General features: G+C 49.0%; 1 protein-coding gene across 3 annotated transcripts in view; it reads left to right on the top strand.

The window, feature by feature from the left end:
- The window catches only part of CAMKK1 (calcium/calmodulin dependent protein kinase kinase 1), a 110,948-nt gene that overhangs the window by 75,148 nt on the left and 15,572 nt on the right, over nt 1-20,228 (top strand). For all 3 annotated transcript variants that reach the window (XR_008467808.1, XM_054209829.1, XM_054209828.1), the window contains exons 10-15: nt 7,171-7,370; nt 8,081-8,134; nt 9,550-9,623; nt 14,008-14,095; nt 16,632-16,760; nt 17,830-17,933. Coding sequence is in view for 2 of the 3 variants with exons in the window: in XM_054209829.1 (XP_054065804.1) it covers nt 7,171-7,370; nt 8,081-8,134; nt 9,550-9,623; nt 14,008-14,095; nt 16,632-16,760; nt 17,830-17,933 (649 nt within the window). In the remaining variant the exon portion in view is untranslated. The remainder of the gene's footprint in view (nt 1-7,170; nt 7,371-8,080; nt 8,135-9,549; nt 9,624-14,007; nt 14,096-16,631; nt 16,761-17,829; nt 17,934-20,228) is intronic.

Raw genomic sequence — 20,228 nt, 5'->3', positions numbered from 1 at the left:
AAGCAACTTGTTCAAGTGGCAGAGTTTTGGTGGATGCAGCAAGAGAGTGGCAAAGTAGTGAATAGAGATGGGAAAAATTGGAGCTGGAATCCTCAGCCCAGCTGCTACGTGAAACCCCTGCAATGAGCTGAGCATGGGAGGGAAGGTGTTCCCCTTGCGCAGCCTCTGTCATCCAAGTCCTCCAGCTCTTTATCGGTGGAGCATTGCAGATGGCTACAGAGGCTTGCCTCAAAGAGCAGCCTTCTGTTCTAAGCTCTGGCTGGTGGTGCAGCATTTTCCTTGTGAGAGCGTTAAATCACTTCTTTGCTACAGGGGTGATGTGAGTAATACTAAGCAGACTCTGCAGTAGCACCATATGGATTGCTTTTGCCCTTGAATTGGAATGGGATTCTGGTTTTAATCAAGTACAATTCAGCATCAGCCTCAGTAAATATCGGGATGTGTCAGTGCATTGTAAAGTTTTACATGTATAATTTTTAAATGGGCTTTTAGCAAGTTGGTGTTTAACCTGCTGGTGCTCCAGGGTTTCCAGAAGGGAATACAGTAAAAAGCACCTTTTTTAAGAGGACCAAGGAGCAATCTCTTTTTCTAATGCTCCTCTCTCTGCTCCCTCTTGGTCTTCACTTGCTGTTAATCTAGGCAGACAGTTCCCAGGCGTTTGCTTCTGAATGAAAAGGAAAGCCTATTTATCCTCCAAATAGCCTGCGGTATCTAGAAGTGAGGAGCACTTGTGAAATGAGTTGAATGTTGTGAAAAAAGCTGGCTTGTCCCATCGAAGGCAGCCAAGGGACTGAACAGAAAGAAATGATGTGCTCAGTGGCGCTTTGCTAAGGAGCAGTGATGGAGCAGGGAGGCTGAGAGGCAGGAGACTCCGGAGAGCCCAGGCAGGGCTGCGTGCCGTGCTCAGACAGGACCCAGCTGGCCCAGCCGCAGAGATCCTCCCCAAAATCTGCCCCTTTCTCCAGCCCCAGCTACTGTACCACAGCCACTGAGGATGCACCCCTGCCTGAAACCTGCTTTGTGCGATGAGTGCTGCATATCTCTAAGCCACAGCACAGTTTACAGCCGCGGTGCTCCTGGCCCTCGGCCCTGCCCTGTACCTTCCTGAGCAGTGAGATCCTCATGGGGGACAATGTGTGTGCTAACAGCAGCGATGGTACTTAAAGTATTGGCTTTCTGCGGGAGTTTCATTTTTGTAGTTATTGAAGCAGTTTGGCTCTGACTATTGCAAGCTTGGTTCTGCAGGGACGCTGACCCCAGTTCAGAGACACGTACGCCTGTGCTCTCTTTGAATACCATTCCCACATCACCTGCTGTCTTTTCATAGCGGTGGTGTTCGGTGTGTGCCAAGGCGGTGTCTTAAACGGTAAAAGTACAAGGTAGCTGCTTGTTCCCTGGGCAGTCAGCACCCGGAGTGTTTGGAGGCGTCTGGATGGCAGAGTACCACCAGGCGGCTGTGACAGTCTCCTGGTGTTAAAGACACTCTGCCTTGTTGTCTAGGGCCAAGGGTGAGCAACCATGTTTGTGGTGCTGATGAAATTATGGGAGAAGTGTGTGCAGACTGCCTGAAACTGTTGAAAAGATGCGAGTAATCCATGTGTGCCACTGGAGACGCTTTCAGAGTCCGTCCTGGGACAAGGTCTGCCCTAAGGACCAGCTGTAAGGTCATGGGCAGCTTCTAATGAAGCTGCGGGTGCTTTTTTTCTGCCCCTGTTGGGAAGGGGTGAAAGCAAGAGAAGTGGCAGCCCCAGCATGGCACACCCCACATCCCCACTGCTCGGAGAGCTCTGGCTTACTCTGTTTCGTACTTCAACACCCGAACTGTTGTGTCCCTGCTGCTAATACCAACTGAGTTAAAATACATCATTGTGGAGAAACAAAACAAAGCCCTGAAAAGCAAAATTTTCAAGGAGACCTTTTATTTTGGGCAGTTGTTTCATATGGGCTCAAATTTGAACACCCGAGTACAGGTTCACCCCAGCTGCTCTAGGCAGTAGGTGCAGCGTACCTGCTAGGGGCTCTGTCTGAAATCTAGAAGGACAGAGGAAGATGGTCCTTTCCCAACTGCCGCTCACACCCTGAGTGCTCCAAAACCTCCTCTGAGGTTGTATCTCTCCACCACATAGCATCAGCCTTCAGCAGGCTTTTCTTAGCTGCCTGCGCTCCATGCCCAAAGTCAGGAGACAGCCTAGACTTTTAGGCATGATTTCCCTTGTTTCAGAGCACCCTGGGGCTCTAGGGCTTGACTAAATCCGACTTCAGATGTGCCTGGTCAGGCTTTCTCACACAAGTTGTGATGAAAATGTACGTGGGCTCTTGGCTGTCCTGCCTGCTGTATTTATAGGGTGGCCATGAGGTTTAGCAACCAAGTATTTCCAACGTGCTTTGGGATCTTTGCCTAGGTGATGCTCTAGAAATCCATGGGATTGTCACTCAGATGCAAATAGGCTTGAAATACTGTTACCTTTCCACTGAAGTGAAGGATGGGTCTAATAAACCCAAATTGGACGGAGCGCTGCAGAATCAGACTTTCTCCTAAGGGCTCTGCAATATCTTACATTGTTTCATTTTCATTACGAAGAGGTATTGATCTATTCTCTGAATTTGGTCTGTCTGCATGGAAAGTGCAGAGCATCTTGGAGCCCAGGGAAGTTGTTCCAGAGAGCTGCTGACCTCTGCTTTAAGAGCAAAACCCTTGCTGGGTAAAAGCAACTCTTGGGACCCTTCTGTCAGTTTGCCAAAGGAGCTTCAGTGAAGCGCTCTGCTTTGGCCAGCTCAGCATTGGCTTGGTTTGTTGTGTTTTTTTTAACCGGGGGAGGGATGCGGACAGGTACATTTGCATGGGAGTCAGTGTTTTTTGGTTGTTGATGTCCACCTTGTGTGTGGCACATGGGTCCGGGAAGGAACGCACTGATGGGATCGTCCTTCCCAAGGCCACGTGCATCCAGCACCCATGTCCCCATGGCGGGATCTCAGGGCAGTCTCGCCGGGGCTGACATCTGCCTGCTTTGTGACTGTTTCTGTAATTTGGAAGCAAAATCCCCAGTGCCTCATTGTGGCCAGTCTCTTTGAGCAGGACACAGAGTAGCTGGAAGGCATGGACTTAGCTTAGGGGTTCCCAGTTCCCCACGGAGAGAACTAAAGGAAGGTCACGGGTTGGTTTGAAAGAAAATCCCCACACCCTCATGGGGCAAGTTTAGGTGTGGTGATACAGGTATTTTGTTGTGGTTTTCAAGTGTATGTTTGGGGTTTCACTTACGTTGAAAGTACTTTTCCTTCTCTGTTGTCCCCGACAGAGCCCTGCTCCTGTTTGCTAGCAGCTGAGTCACAACATGTCCTTAGTCCCAAGGACAGGACGAGTGTTTTTTTTCTGGGACCTGGCTTCCAGTGCCACTGAATAGCAATCCTAACAATAGCTGCCTTTCCTACCTGCTGCTCTTCTGTCTGCAGAGGGAAGGAACTAACTCCTAGGTGCTTCAGGCTGGTAAAATTAGAGGGTTAATTTGTGACTGTGTTTAACTGACTCTGGCTGTCACCTGCTCCCCTTGGGTGACTCCATGGGTTGTGTGGTTGTCCCTTCGGTACAGTCATTAGCAGTCTGGAGGGTATCATTAGTGGTAGGCTTCTATTTCCGAGATGCTTAGCTCTCCCTCTGGAGTTCTGCACAGATAACACCATCTCTTCCTCGGCATATTGTGCTGGAAATGCAGATCACGCTGGTTTAACGAGTACCTTCCCTGCAAGACAGCTCTGTCCCTGGGCTCCTTTCGCAGTGTGTGGCAGTGACGCTTGTGTCGCTGCAGGCACATCGTGACGCTTGGCCAGTCAGCCCTTGGCCAGCCCTGCTGAATTAATTGTTTCTTGCCATTCTCCCTGCAATGCGTTATCTGCAAGAGATCTGGACTTGCAGCAGAAGTTAGTGGGTTGGAAAGGTTTTCTGCACTTAGTGGTGTTGATGTCCTGCAGATGAGCGGTCCTGCCTACTCTGCAGCTCTGAAATGAGCCAGTCTTTTCTATTGCCTACGAGTGGACTTGGGAATGATGTTTGGGAGAACCTTTTACTTTTCTTTCTGCAGCCCTGCATTGTACTGAACTGTAGCAGCGGCAAGGCACAGCGCAGAAGAGGATAAAACTGCGCATTTTGAAGGCTGAAGCCCATTTTGGATAGCTGTGCAGGGGAGGATGCCCACATCAGCTGGCAGACTGGGACTTTAAGAATCTTATTTCTCTAGAGCAGAAAAGGGATTTTAGGTTGCCTTCATCGGGTTAGCGGCTCCACAGCAAATCACATCTGCCAAGAAATGAGCTCTTGTTCTTTTAACTTTTACAGCTGTGATGGAGCCTCACTTGCACCAGCTGGTGCTTGGTGCACAATTTGTCTCCTGTCCTTCTTCCCTCATGGCTATGGCCTCCGCACAGGGCAGAGGATTTGCAGATAGCATGTCTTTCAAGCCAGTTGGCACGAGACTTCCGTTACTGTCACCCAAACAGCGTGGTACAGCAGCACGCAGTATGGGCTCTCAGCACCACTGCTCCTGATCCGGCCAGCCGCTTCCCCTCTGTGCCCATCTCCTTCCCATCCCAGTTTGTTATTTAAATCGTGGGCCAGGTTTGCAGACGTGCCTGGCGGACACTGTGCTGCAAAGCCCTGGGATGTGTCAGGCTCACTTCTGATAGCTCAGCCTGTGCTCCTCTGCCCCACGGACGCTTGTGCTAATTTTCTCCTCTGAGCAGTTGAGGTCAGAGACTGTCACTGTCCGTAAGGCTCACGTCAAGCACGTGGATGTTCTGGTCTGGGACACGCAAATGTTCATTGACCCTAGCGTTAGGCTTTAATTTTTGCAAAGGATGTGTTTCTTATTTTTTTGTTTAACGTTCATATCGCTTCTGTGCCTAACAGCCAGCAGTGGCCAGACCTGCTGGGTACCAGGCTGAGATGGGCACTGAACAAACACAGAGCATCTGGCAAATGGCCCGTGTTTTTCCTACGCTTTTATTAGATTGCACAAAGGCAGGGAATGTGTTTTACAAGATTAATAGTTATCAGATGTGGGAATTGGTTTGTGGGTTTTGGGGGGTTTATGTTTTCTTTCCTGTACAGAAGAAATAACAAAGTGTAGTGTACCTGCTTGTCTAGTGTAACTCCCTCAATTTTCACCGGCTGGGCTCCAGGGATGTACTCGTATGGCCCATGTATATTTGCGGCCTGTATTTTTTTGAGGCATTGGGAATCTTAGCCCTGCGGTATCAGGCGTGATACCAGACACCTGCCTGAAAGGCAGCTCATCTCCTGAAGGGAAACTTCATCCCCGCCTCACTTGTTTTTGCTCTCCCGATATTACCATAATGAAATGTCAGCTTGCCACCAGCTTTGCTGCGGAGCCGATGTCTTCTCATAAATACTGCTGTTGCAGGGTTCTCAGTGTTTATCGTGACTGTCTAGCCGGGCTGTTACAGCGTTAACTGGCTCACATCACAGCGTGGCCATGCGGTTGCTGCACATCTGGGAGAGGATGTAAGCGCCAGTGCTCTCCAGCGAGCTTGTGTCTCTGCTGGGTCTCCACACCAGCAATTTAACGTCCTAAGGACAGCATCCTCCAGCAGTGCTTTCAGCTAAGGAGAGGTCCTTGCAGAAAAAGTGTCTGCGAGGGTGACTTCCCCTCCCCAAACACGCCTGCTGTAAAGCTGGCTTGAAAAGAGCAGAACAGTTATGTGAAGTTTGTTCTTCCTTGGTCCTAAAACACAAGCTGGGATGCTCCGTAGGGCAGGCTGCTCTTGTGGCAATGTGTTGACCAGGTTTGTAAAGCGGGAAAGGGTTAGAGCAGCACTTTCCCCCACCCAATTGCGTATTTCCTAGGAGATGTGGAAAGCGCTCATGGAGAGGTATAAAAACAAACAAGCTCCGTTTGTAAGAAGGAAACATGAAAATGGTGGTTTGGCCCAGGGGAGGAGGGAGGCCAAGGGGTCTGGAAGGGGCAGTAAAGACTTAGAGGATTTCCTCTCCTGGTCAGTAAAGCCTCTTGGTTTTTCAACAGTTCTGCTTTTGGGGTCATATTGTATTCTGAAAGTTGGTGGGGGTTCTTTATTTTTAAATTTGTTCTCCGAGTTCCTGAGAAGTCAGCCACTTTCCTACAACTCCCTGCTGCCGCTTTACTCAGTGACCCAGAAAAACGGCTTTCTTGAAGCTGCGATATTTTTTCCCATGTAGCTTGTAACGAGAGGGATTTTGTTGTTTTCAGTGCATCTCGGCCTCCAAGCTCTTTCCAAGGGTTTCTTTCATTTTGGATGTACAAACGATTCAGCTGGTGCCCACCGTTGACCTCGTGGAGCCAGGACAGAGCTGGAGTCTCTGCAGCCTCGCGGAGTGAAGGCTCCGCACGTGTAGGAGCAGCCTTCACTCCAAAAGGCTGTGTGGCAGGGGTTTGGCTACGGCTCTGGGTGCGAGAGTGGCCGCGTGGCTGGCACCTTTGTGCGGTGGTGGGGATTTGAAATGATGCAAAACAAGTTGAGGTTGCTTCTCTATTTGTGGGCTCCGTTGTGAAGCACCTTTCTGGGGGTGCTGGCACCAACCAACTGTCGGCTGCTCCATGGTCAGGGGCATCTTTCGAACTGGAAATACCCACCGATTTCTGAGCTGTTGGCTGGCCTTGGCGCTTGGCTGCTAGTTGCCTAAACGTCTCCTCTGGGCCTGCTTCATTCTGCCTGTGGCTCCGCCCCTTTTGAATAGCTTTATGGCACTGCAGTTTCAAAATAAACAAATTTAAAATTAGCTTTTTTATTTGGATCCCATAAACCTTTAATACAGCATGTTGCCCAGTCCATCAACTGGTCCGCTGAAGCCAAGCAAATCTGCAGGATTGGAGTGATTTGTTTCTCTAACAGCTCTGCTTGGTCCCGCTGGTTGGGCTGGCTCTGGGTTCGTGTCCGTTCTTTGCATAATTACTGGTGACAGATTTTTGCATGGTGTACTCTGGTGAACGTCCCAGTGGGGCACTGAAAAGGAATGCTATACGAAACAGTACTTCTACTACATTATATTGCATATCCAGCAGCAGCTTTGAGTGGGGTGCCTGAGCTTGCGCCTTTATTTTCATCCTCCTGGAAGGATTTCCCCTGGATGCATTGGCTGCCGTGGCAGATCGTGTTCTTGTTTTTGTTTGGTTTCTTCAGTGCACTACCAGAAGATCATTCACCGGGACATCAAGCCTTCCAACTTGCTCTTAGGAGATGATGGACACGTCAAAATCGCTGATTTTGGAGTCAGCAATCAATTTGAAGGGAACGATGCCCAGCTTTCCAGCACGGCGGGGACACCAGCATTCATGGCACCAGAGGCCATTTCAGACACTGGCAAAAGTTTCAGTGGAAAGGTAGGTCTTTGCTCACAGTCTTCTGGGACCCCCAGGCGTGGCGCAAAGGGCAGAACCACACTTGTATGTTTTTGCGTGTTGCCCGCCCAGAGATTGGGGAGGTTATTAAGTAAAACCAAAGCTCTGATTCTGTGTTCAGGCCAAGCAAAACTCACATTGGGTGTTCTCTGCAGCAGACAGACAGACTTTGCAGTGGATCCATGCCCAGACAGGAGCCATGTTAAAGCCCTTTTCCTGCCTAAAGGGAAAGGAGGAAATTCTTGATTCCCTTCCAAAATAATCAAGAGGCACCGGGGGCTGCTGGGCACCAAGGTCATATCATATCTTGATCCTCTGAAAGTGAGAGGCAGTGCTGAGCGCTGAGATGCAGACACGGGGATAGGGTCTAATGGGGGCTTTGTGCCTGAAAGAGGACTTTTGAGGCTCAGCCTTGAGTGGTGTCATCTCCTGTCAGGAAAAGGGGCTGCTTGCCCCTTGGTCACTGCACTCCACAGCAAGGACAAAGGAGGCAACGTCTGGCCCAGCGCAGGCCTCATTCCCCAGGCATGGTACCAGCGCCTTTAGGAGCCCAACTTCAGAGCGGCTCTGCACAGTGAAACAGAAAATGTTAAATGCATAAAAATAATGTCCTGTGAATCAGTGGGAAAATCCAGCTCATTCAGATCATCTGTGGTGCATCTCATTTACTGCCTGCACATGCTTTTTTTCAGGCACTTGATGTGTGGGCCATGGGAATTACCCTGTACTGCTTTGTTTACGGGAAGGTAAGCTGGCTTTCAGATGCTGGAGCCCTGCGTGGGAGTGTCTGCCCGCATGGCTTTTGACTCATTCCTTTCCAAATAAAGGCAAATATATAGAAGCAAAGACCTACCTTCTGCAAGCTCCTGTTTTCCCAGATGACCCTGTGGGTGAGAAGGGGCTGACATTGTGATCTGTGGAAGGGGGGGTTTTTAGAGTCGGCCTCTGTACTCAGAGCTTTTGTCTGTGCTACAAACCCGGAGCACCATCAGTAGCACCAACAGCGGTTTGTCAGGGGGTTATCCATATTGCCTGTATTTAGAAACAAGCCAGGCAGAGCCTGGAGAGAGGCACAGGTTTGATCCCAAGCCACTGCAGCGCTTTAGCAAACCAGATTACAGAAAGCTCTCGTCTGCCAGAGCTGAGCTGGGCCAGATGGAGACCACTTTGGCAGAGCCACACTGCAAGCTCCATGACCGGTCGTGGCTTTTCTCTCTCCTGTGGCCAGAAACCCCTTGTCCCACCCATGTTCTCCCAGGGCGAGCAGTACAGCAGGTACATGCGGTCCGTGTGTGCGGGATGTTACCTTTAACCTCCTGTCCAAGCACGGACCACTGCAGATCCCACCCCACAGGCATAAGGCATCCAGCTCAGGGGTAAGAAGTGGCTGGAGGAGATGGCAGAGGCAGAACTACCTCCATTGCTGGTGTGATATTGCTGACCGAAGTCAGGATGGAAAATATTCTCTGACCTGTGTCTATAATGATGTCCTATTTGGGCCAAATCCTCAAGTGAAAGGGTATAACCTTGATTTTTATGTCCTGGTATAACCTCACAGTGACATTACTTCCCTCTGGCAAGCACTGGAGGGAAAGAAAGCAGGGAATGTAAAGCCAGGCCCAAGGATACGTTTGTCTGTTCCACATGTCCCTGTACAGTTAATATCGTACACTTTGTACCTATTTTATATTTCATAATTTAATCTGGCCATAGAGACTGGGACAGGGCCGCTAGCAGCCCATGACCCACTGGAACAAGTCTGCCAGCTCCTTCGGTGTTGCTGCAGCTGTGATAGGGCCTGTGAATACGCCGCTCCTGCACCCTCTGCAGCATTCACCGCAGCTCGGTTAACCGCCTGTCAGTCCTGCCGGCCCTGCCGCATAAGAAGAGCCAGAATCTAGGTGTAAATGAATCCAGGGTAAAAAGTCATGCTTTGAATATGCGTTGGATCCATATATCTGAATTCACAATGGAAAAACAGGTATTTCGGTAGTAATTCCTAGCTCCAAACGATGTTTGTCACAGAGACCTCAAAGCAGTGACAGAAGCTAGCCAGGTCAGGATCTCCATTTTTCAGAGAGTAAACTTCTGTTACATGAATGACAAACACCCAAGCGGTGCCAGGATCTGACAACTGGAAAATCTTTTGTTTGTTTTACAGTGCCCTTTTATAGATGAATATATTCTGGGCCTTCATAACAGGATCAAGAACAAGCCTGTAGAGTTCCCAGAAGAGTAAGTAAACTTTACTCAACTACTGTAAAATAAAGTTCAGTTTTCAGCGTTATTCACTGTGCAGCATAAATGCTGGTAGGTCACCACAGAGGGATAGACGAGGGCAGGTGAGGTCCTTCACATGTACAGATGTTGTCCAAGCATTGCAGCTGCCTCTGCTGCTCCTGCGGTCGTGTTGTGCAGGCAGGGGCTGAAGGAAACGCCTCCTGAAATCTTTGGAAGTGGAAGGGTTTCAGTATGGTTCTAGGGAGTTCTGCCCCAGCTGCTTGACCCTGGAGATGCTGGAAGCATGGTTTGGTTGTGGCTTTGTTTTTCTCTAGTGTGGTAGCCACCAGAATGATTCAATGTATTAGTTTTCTAAAGCCATGTGGTTTCTAGACCTCAGGCTAAGTAAACACATGCCGCTTCCATGGGGAAGTGTCTGGTGAAAGGAGGCTTGTCCTGAGGTACACAACCACAGCTTGGTGCATCCCCACTTCTCTGCCTCCTTCAGCACGTTCCAAGAAAATACGGGTTTTTCTTGTGTGCTGGCAGACTGGGGCTACTTACGAAAAAACCAGAAACTAATTTCCCCGTTTGATATTGGGAGGTCGTCCTCCCGCTTTGGTCAGTGAAGGAAACCCGTGTTGGCCGCAGTCAGAGCTGTGTGGTGGAGACCGCTGGGCTGGGTTAGGTGGGATGGCCAGCTGCACGGTCACAGTGTGTCCTCTAGCCCACACCAGAGCACTCGGTGGTGTGGGGGGACAAGGCAAGGCCACTCACGTGCCACTTGAGCAGTGGGAAGTTCAGCGTTGAGGCACTGAGTGATGAGTGTTTGTGGTCTGGTCAGATGAGGCTGGCAGGGGATGATTACACTCAATGCGTCCTCGGCCTCTGCCACCGAGCCGCCATGTCTTTCCCTTCGCGTATTGGCCACTCCTCAGCATTTCCTCTGTCTTCGGGCCTATAGTGACTTTTTGTTGGTGATTAATTAGTTTCTCCTGGTTGCTATCAGATGAAGTAGCCGAAGTTGGACTCTTTATCTTTCTTACAAACCCAGCACAGTAGTCAGGCAAAGAATTTCTAACCTTCTTGACCCAATTGCTCATTCTAATAAAAACATAGAGATAAAATGACTTGATTTAAAACGAGCATGAAGAAATTAAAACTCTAATGAAAGGCACATCTGGTATTAGAGAGGAAGGGAGGGATGTTGTCAGGCGGCCCGTGATTCGTGCATGTATCCACCATCTATTACATGAATTTCTTGAGATGCTCACTGAATTTTTAGACACCTACAGCGAAGGGCTGGGCCTGTGCCTTGGCCGCCCCAGGCTTCCTTCTGAGTCTGCAGAAGGCAGTGGGTACTCAGGCTGTCCTATTTTAGACATCTGCTTTAGATGGGATGACTCATGCCCCAGGCTCCACGGGCTGTATTAATTACCTCTCCATGGACTATGAAGCACAGCCACTGCAGATAGCTCAGATGGAGCCACCTCTGCCCACACCGAGGACTGTGTGGAGCTCACCTCCCAAGGACCTGCGGCCACAAGGTCAGGCCACTTGTTAGATGGCAAACACAGGCCCCAGTCGTGGGTGTAGAGCAATTCTGGCGAGCCAGCCCTGTGCCCTTGGTGAGGTTTTACAGCTAACCTGGCTTCAGGCAGTAAGAGCAGGAGGGCTGTGGTCATGCCACACTGCCATGTTCCCACCGGTTGCTCTGTGGTTGGGGCAGGACTTTGTCTTGACAGTGCTGTAGCCAAAAAAAAAAAATTGTTTATGTTTCCTTGGCAGTCTTCTCTCCGCTTGCTTGGGTCCTGGCAAAATGCCCATCCTCTCTCAGCCATCATATATTTGGGTTAGCAGTCAGCTTACGAGTGACTGTTCCCATCTGTCTCTGCAGTAAGTTATTAACATTTAATGGGCTAACTGGGTTGTGCTAAGAACCCTTTCTTCATTCAGACACTTCCTTCAGTGATAATTGGGCTGCATGATTTATTTGGATTTCTCGGTGACCTGCTCTCCTGTCTAAAATAAGCTGCACCCCTCGTTAGGCTATAGGAGGAGCAGAGTGTTACTGGGTGTCGATGGCTGTCTAAGCTACATCTATTTGTTAGATAAAGGCGGTTAGAGACGTACATAAAGCTGGAATTCACTGGACTGGATCCACCCTGACCTCCCACAGAATTAGCACCTCGCTACAGTTAGGAGTATTTTGGTTTCAATTTATTTCACCATGGCTACAAAAGACACATTCCTCTCTGCAGACAGTCCATGGAAACTCATTGCCTGTTTCCTGACAACCTTTAGGACAGAGATGGAGCTGACTGTTCCGGCGTCGTTGTCCCTTCCCTTCCCTTAGAGACGCTGGGGTAAATATTTATCGCTCTGGTGTTCTTACTCATGTCAATGAGTCCTTGGCTTGACACAAGGTAAATGGGGTTAGCTCACACCCTGATGATCCTGGCTTGACTAAAAAGCAAACTGGAGAAGTTTCTGTCCAAACATGTATTAAGAGAGACAGAAACTCTGCGTGGTCCCTCCTGGTGAAGAGCTGAAGTCCAGGACAATGTTCTCTGACCTGCAGGCACCCTGTAAAATGATCTATGGTGCTGGCAGCCCTCCCAGATGGGTGCTGAGCTCTGGGATGCTTGGCCTTTTCCCGAGAGCCGTTACAGGACTATCACTGTGAGAAATTCCAGATAGCACAGGCTTTTCAGATGAAAAATGCCATCGGGTACAATGTGCGCCATGGCAGAACAGAGAGAAGGACATGCAGAGACAGGGTGATGTGGTCGGTTACCTGGCTATAACCCACCTGAAATCTTATGATTCTGTTTACAGGGCTTTTCCTTATGACGTTAATCTTATGTTGTATAGAAATCAATCTGGTGCCCAGAAATTTTAGGTGATTATATATTGTATTTCTTGTGTTTTTAAATGTGAAGCCATTGCCAGTTTGGTGCAGATCTGATGTTAAGTGTTTTAAAAACACCATCTCACCTGCATCTCAGTGTGGTCGTCCCGCAGGAGTCTGTTTATTCTGACCTGCTAAATGCCCTGTCGCTCCCCATAGCTGTTCCTCTGGGCCTGGAGCTCATCACAAGAGCAGCACAGTTCTTCCCATTCCCACCTAAATTGTCACCTGCAGTGCAGCCTAGGAAGTGGGAAGTCTGAGGGACTCATCCTGCCCTTCCCCTTGTCCGGGCCATATTGCCGGTGTTCTACAGACCCTGGATGCAACTCTGGAAGTGTTCAGACTTTAAACCAAACCCACGTTCTGCCCCTTCCCACCAAACGAGCAGTGTTTCCTTGTGGTTGTTTGAGATCCCATAACCAAACTCTACATAAAGTATTCATAAATTATTAAACGGCAGCTCTGCTTTCATCAGACTAGTATCCCTTACCGTGATGTGGTCTTCAGTTAGGTTTATGATAGTTTATTCCCTCCTCTACTTGTCAGGGGTGCCGAGGATGTGGGCACAGCACCTGGTCCTCATCCGTGTTTTCAGTCTGAAATCCAGCCCTGCTGGGGAGTGACACTTTATGCTGCCAAGTCCCATCTCCGTGCAGAAACGCAGCTCCTCAATAGTCATTTGTGATACAGACTTTCAGCTGCCTAATGCTATTCTGTCACGCGCTGGCATTTTATTTCAGTATCGGTTTGATCCTACAGACCAAGTGTGTTTTAAAGAGACTGCCTGCATCATTAGCAACAGAAGTCATCAAAGCCTTTGGAGTAGAGGGACAGACTGCAGGACCAAGGGCTTGGTGTGAATAGGGTGGCTTCTGGGTTCAGGCAGATGCATTTCTCTTAGTCTTGTCTGTTCGTTCCTTCCTTTTGTTACCCCAAGGCTGAGCTATACAGGTAGGAAATACCGAGTTACCAAACTGGCTGCCATCAGTGTTCATGGAAGCAATTGAACACAACCTGTAAGCTTAACTGGGAACTTGAATGTCAAATGGGGATGTTTCTCCCAGCGTCTGTTTGCTTATGGTGCAGGTTCTGCATATCAAGTTGTGCCTTTCTTCTATCATAGAGCCCGGCTCCAGTTCTGCCCTCAATAACGTATTGTTGTCCCAAAAGCTGTCCTCTGAAATTCCCCTGTAATATGTTGTCTTTAAAAATGTCCTGAGATCCATTTGCCTGGTCCCTTGTGCTGCCTTTTGAGAGCATGTAGCTCTGTTAGCGGGCAGAACAGGATGGCCAAACCCCGTGGCAGTGACAGAGATGCCTGAGGAGGAGCCAAGCCAACTAGAGCTTCCTTTCACAAGCTAGGTTTGCAGAGAAAATACCTTCTCAGCAGAGCAGGCTGTCTACCAAGTAACCACGGTAAGGACTATGCGTGCCCAGAGCACTTACAATTCCCCTGTTAACCATATACTTGCTATTTTCTTTACTCAGAGCACAGATAAGCGAAGAGCTCAAGGAACTGATCCTACGCATGCTCGATAAAAATCCAGAAACAAGGATAACAGTCCCTGAAATTAAGGTAAATTGGACATTGATATTGTAGTCTTTTCTCTCAAATGATTTTGTTGGTCCTTTGGTATCTTCTAATGAGGCAGAGCTGCTCCCGGTGTTTGTTTTGGGAACTTTCTCTGGCACATCGCCTCGGAAAGGGAGAGTGCTCATTTTGCAGTGTGTAACAGCTCTGCTGCTTGCTTGGGGAATATTGACAAAAGCTTTCTTGTTTACTTATTTAAATTAAAATTACTCAAAAGCTGGCTGATCCTCGGCAAATCCCTGTGAGAACTGAGACATTGTCACGGGGACTGCTGGCTGCAGAGCCTGTGCTGTCAGCGTTGGACCTGTGTTACAGGGGCTGGAAGCGTGTTCTTCCTCTGGGGTGCGCGTGGCCAACGGCCTCAAGGCAGCTTATTAACACAGAGAACAACTGGGACTGGTAAAGTGTAACGCTTCACAGGGTTTGGCTTCATTCTGGTTTTGCACGGGCTTTCTGTCCTCCTGTCACCCCTCACCAAGGCCTTGGACCTGCTGGAGGCTCTCAAGATTTCCACAGAGATCCGTCAGCACCCTGTGGGAGGCACAGGGTTTGTCTCAGGCCAACACCAGCACATTTGCCACCAAAGCTTACAGTAGGAAGGTTGAACTTTGAGAAGAAATGTGATGTCACCTCACTCCATGCCCAGGAGGCCACAGCTGGTGATGGTGGAAAGTGCTTTGGAGCTGTATTAAGTGATTCCACTTGGCAGCTCCTGCAGGTACTTCATGTGGAAACCTGAGCCCTGTAAGAACCTCGGGGAGAAGAGCAAAACAGGGTGCTGGAACTTATCCCTGGCCGCACACTGAAATGCTTGGTGTGCTTCAGGACTTGTGTTTGAAGGTGAAAGAGCATGTGTCTCTTGCACCATGCTGGGCTCAGCCCAGGGCCTTGAGAGGCAATAGAAAGAGGGCAGCTTTCTTCTGTTGTTCCCCCAAGTAAGACGATGGCCAAGCAGCTTCTTGGGAGAGGCAGCTGTGGAGTGACTGAAGGCACTGGCCAGAGGAATCCAACCCAGGAAGTACAGGAGAGCCTGGCATGTGCAGCTGATGCAATCCAGACAAGGAGATGGCAGGCTCCCTCCGTATTTGTATTCACAGATTAATCCCAAGGAGCTTCTTTGTTCTGATGCCACAGCTGCCATCAGAGCTCCAGCCTTGGCTCCTGGCATAGTAGGATGTTTCTAGGCTGTTCCAGGCCACCGCCGCCTCCTCCCTGGATTCCTTCCCTTTTTGTTTTCCCCTGTTTTCACGCTCCCCTCCTTCCTCTTTCACATTCCTTACTTGCAAGATAAAATACTGACGTGGCTGCAAACATTCTTCTGTTGGTGAGCTTCATGCTGCTTCTTGTATGTGATCATTTATAGTTGATAAATCTTTGATGTCAACATTGAAGATAAACATGGCAAAAGCTGCAAAGAGGGGATAAAATTATATAAGGGGCTTAGGCTGGACAAATATCTTAACTGCTCTGACCAGCTGGGTTTGGAATTGCTGTTTGCCGTCAAAATAAATCAAGCAAATCATTTCGTGTAAGGAACACTGAACATATGTCGAGGTAGTCCTCTCCCTAGCTGAAATGTTTGCAGTTCCCAGGTAGACTGTAGAGTTTAGTGCACCAGCTTCACTTAAGGCTGGACGTGGCGATCAGCCTTTGAAAAGAGTTACTGTAGGCACAAGCAATGATCTCTGGAAAAACGCAACTGAAGTGCCGTAGAGCAGCGCATTGCTAAGCCCTTGGAAAACACTCTGGACACCTGCGTCCAGCTCATTGGAATGGCAGGAGGCAGTGAGCATCCATCCCAATTAAGCCCCTCATCCTGGAGGGTGAGGCAGGCCTTTCTAGCACCACCGCTGGAGGATGCTTTCTCTGACAGGCAAGATGTCCAGCCCTGGGTGTGGGTAGCAGAGACCCTCACCCCATCCTGCCGTCAGCTCCGCTCCACAGCAGCAACAGGGAGGGATGGTGGGAAACTGCCTCCTCTTTCCTTTGTGTGGGTGTGGAGATGTTTACCTGGTGTCCAGGTGGCAATGTGTGTTATTTCACTATTTATGTAGGCAGGAGGCCGTTCAAGTAGCACGAGGCCTCAATATTCAGGTCTGAGTATTAAGCACCGAAACCCTTGTTTGTGCAGATGTATAAGTGCTCTTGATTCTCCCAGGCAGCGAGCACGGGTAACCCTAGATTAAATGTGTACATATTAGAGAAAAAGATGAAAAGGCTGGATAACCCAGATTTTCAAAGCATTTCAAACTTGACTCAGAGGATGCTGGGTTCCTCCAAGATGCTGGTTGGTGGCAGTGGGTGTGACAGCACTGGGCATTAGGGGGTGCCATTTGGCCAGCCACCAGATTGCAGTGATTTCCAAGGGTTAAGATGCATTGGCTCGAAATGGAAAGTGGATCAGTCCTGACAGCTTACCCCCGTCATCAGTCCCGTGCCCCCATTTCCCCCTCACTGCTGATGTCGTAGCGCCCTGCTGTAGAAGGGAGAGCTACAGCTGTCGGTGTGCCTCCCCACGCAGGTGCATCCGTGGCTAACGAAGGGTGGCGAGGAGTCCCTGCCGCTGGAGGAAGAGCACTGTACTGTGGTGGAGGTGACAGAGGAGGAGGTGAAGAACTCAGTGAAGACGATTCCAAGTTTGCCAGCTGTGGTATGTATAAACCACAACCGCATCCTCTGCATGGGTCAAGAGCGTGGTGCTTTGCTGAAGCTTTCAGCTGGTGAAGGAGGTTTGGAGAGGGTACACGTGTGCTCCTGGCATGAGAAACTTGGCCTTTCAACCCAGTGTGAGCTCTCTGTGTCTCTGAGTACTGCAGCAGCCGGGCTCTGCAGGGCCGGGCTGTGTGAGCAGTCCTCTTCGTATCTGGCTGCTCCCATAAGAGCTGCAGGCTCGCACCCTCAAAGTGTCTGGTGTCAGGCATCCCAGAACACCAGAAACATCCAAAGTGTGGTTTGTTTCAGTAATCTAGAGGTTGCAAGACACCTCGTTTGGATCCTCAGAATGTCCCAGTATTAGACACGACACTCTGGAGGTGACCTGGCCAGAGAAGTAGAGACATGTGCCAGTGGTGTCTGTAGCTGGCACTTGCCTGCCAGCCTTGGGGGACCACGAGCGGGTGTTCAGGGCACTCTCGGCAGTTTGTGTGTAGGCAGATGGAGGTCTGCTCTAGGCAGTAACTATGATGCAGATGCCTTTGGGGCTTCCTCGTGCTGGCAAGAGGGGTGCTGAGCACAACAAGGAACCATTTTCAAAGCTCTTTGTGGTGTGATGTTAATATAGACGCTTGCCCCAACAGACAGCTGGGGGAGTGAAAACCATCCTTTCCCCTGACAGCAGGGCCGTTGCCTTTGCACCCGCAGGAGCTGGCGGCACCTTCTGCACAGTGCCTACCTGTAAGGGTGGCCCACGAGAGCTCTGGTGCCCCTTTCTCACTGCCTTGGACCACCATAAGTGGCAGGCAGCGGTCAGCAGCTTCTGCTTCGCCTCTTGCTAACAGTGATGTGCATCCAGGGATCTGAGCTCACTGCCTGAGGGAATGGCATTGTCACTGCCTGGAAGTCAGATAGGCGTGCTGTGGGTTCCTTTAGTTCGTGCTCTAGCTGTAAGGCTGTTAAATGTCTGTTGAATTATTAAAGAAGCTGCTGTTAGACTCCTTTGAACTAGCTTCAAGGAGTCAGTCAGTCCTGCTGTTTCACTGGTCTGTTTTTCTTCCTCAAAGATCCTAGTGAAGGCCATGCTAAGAAAACGCTCCTTTGGAAATCCGTTCGAGGCTCAGACGAGGAGGGAGGAGAGGTCCATGTCTGCTCCGGGGAACTTGCTGATGTACGTATTTACAGCCTTGCCTGGCTCTGCTGTGCGTGCAGAGTAAAGGTATGTGGGGAGGATGGAGGAAGCAGTTTGCAAATCTTTTCTGTAGCATTTAAGGACAGAACTCCCTCTTAAATCAAACACTGAAGATAAAATCTACCTCAGGTCCTCTAGGATTAAAATACAATGCATTAAAGCAGCCTAAAAACTCTTTTTGTAGATGCAGTTCTCTCTGTAAGAGGGGTTTGGCCTAAACACATGTAAGGTGCTGAACTTGGGGCTCGTCTTTAACCTGTTAGTTTATACTATGCTGTGTAGAGATTGGTGATCTAAAATAAGTTTAATTAGAGTGTAGTCTAGATACGTATTGGAGGGTTTAATTCTTCTTTCCTTTGTATGGACAACAGAAAAGGTGCCAGATGAGCAGTTTTGCATGTTTTATAAACTCAAAATCAGATGATGTGGTTGGTTTGTGGTCTGGGGCCCAGGGCTGGGCAGAGACACGTGGGCAGACAGTGGAGAACGCTTTGACTTTGCTTTTTCGTTGAGTATTTTTTCACACTGCCAGTTATGAAATAGCAGAACACACTGCAACAGGATATTTCGGAGGCTGAATTTAAATGGCTATGTCGGGATTAAAACGGGAATAGATAAATTAATGACTATTGGATTCATCAACAACTTTTAAACACAACGGTCTGGATGTACAGAGGTGGGGGCAAGATTCCTCTGTCCTTCACTTGATTCTTACTCTTTCTGCCTCATTTTTGTTACTGATCCCTTTCAGAGTCAGGATTCTGGGCCATCAGTCCGGTAGGTAACAGCTGAACAGTTAGCCTGACCTGGGACAGTTATTTTCATGTTCTTACCCCACAGGATCTTGTATGGCTATGGCTCACAACAATGCTGCGTTGTCCCAAAATGCTCGTTTTCCACCCCAAATCCCAGTACCACGCCTAGCAGACTCCCATGAGGGGGTGCTAAGAGTCTCACTGCACATAGAGGAGCCTGTCTCACGGATGTGTGGGGATTTAAGGGCTCAGCTCAATTAAGGATGATGATGCTTTAGGGCCCAACTGTATCAGAGACTTCAGTAAAGGCTTAGCCTTTGAGTCGAGAACCAGATAACGTTAGACAGCAGTTCAACAGCTACACAGCCCACGACTGAGTGCTGCTGTAGGGACATGTCTGAAGAGCTCCTTTGCCAGCTTAGCGCAAGGGATTTGTCCTCCTGTGTTTCCCTTGGCTCATTGCCTTCCAAATTGGTTATTGCTAATCTGACACACGTCCGTGCCCACATCTTCGCTATCATTCCTGGCTGCCGCATTGCATTGCTCTGAGATGGGAGAACTTTTACTAAATTTGAAGAAAAGTGTATTGTAAGCTTCCTGCTGTCCAGGACAGCTAATTCGGAGCAAGGCGAGATTTCTTCTTTTCAAGCTCTGCCTGAATTGATATTTCAAGGTGGTGTGCTGTTCTAGAACCTTCAGCTTGTTGTCAAGAGGGACCTTGTTGCCTTCTGCCTTCATTTGAGATGCTTGAAAGCCCATGCCACTAACTAACCAACTGGTGGGAAAACTTCTTGACCCAGACGCTGTGGCTGGTTCCTGCCTGGAGCAAGGTGCTTTATTATCTCCTCAGAATAAGTCAAGTTCATTTTGAAGTTTCTGATTAGCCCCATTATCGATGTCTAATCTTTTTTAAAATCTCTGTAGGCCTTCAAGATGAGCTGTAAGGCTCCACTTTTATTTGTCTCCTTTCTCAAGTTGCTAGTCAAATTCTTCTCAGCTTATACAAAAACCCAGCATCTTTCCCCATCTCTACTCACTTCAGTCCCATGTCTGCATTCAGGCCTCTCGAACACAACTAAAAGCTTTTTGAAAACTCTGTATAACTTCCACTGTTGTGCTGCTGTGTCCAGTGCCCTTGGTTTACAAAAACGTGTTAGGCCGGGGATGGAGCTGCGGCCACGCTGGGCTGGCCTCTGAATAAGCACTTAGAAATGTCCAAAAAGAACGTGAATGGTCTTTGAATGTGCCAGTTCTCCACTGCACAAACCCCTGCACTTAATTTCTCAGTCTCATGCCATCAGTGCCAATTCTTGACAGTAACAGTTGACTTTTATCTTAAATTAATTCATGCACAACTGGAGCTTTGAGAACCCATCTCAAAACACTTCTCTTTAAAAGAAAGACATCGCCTAGGTCTCTTAATTAAACACTACAGCAGGTATGGGGTGGTTTTAAGGAGTCTGGGTTGTTATTTCAGACTGAAAAATGCTATACTGGTTGAATCTACTGAAACTTGCTT

The sequence above is a fragment of the Rissa tridactyla genome, chromosome 7 (assembly GCF_028500815.1).
Source record: "Rissa tridactyla isolate bRisTri1 chromosome 7, bRisTri1.patW.cur.20221130, whole genome shotgun sequence".
NCBI classification, from domain to species: domain Eukaryota; kingdom Metazoa; phylum Chordata; class Aves; order Charadriiformes; family Laridae; genus Rissa; species Rissa tridactyla.
Note: the sequence above shows the minus strand (reverse complement) of the source record. Positions and strands in the feature narration are given on the sequence as shown.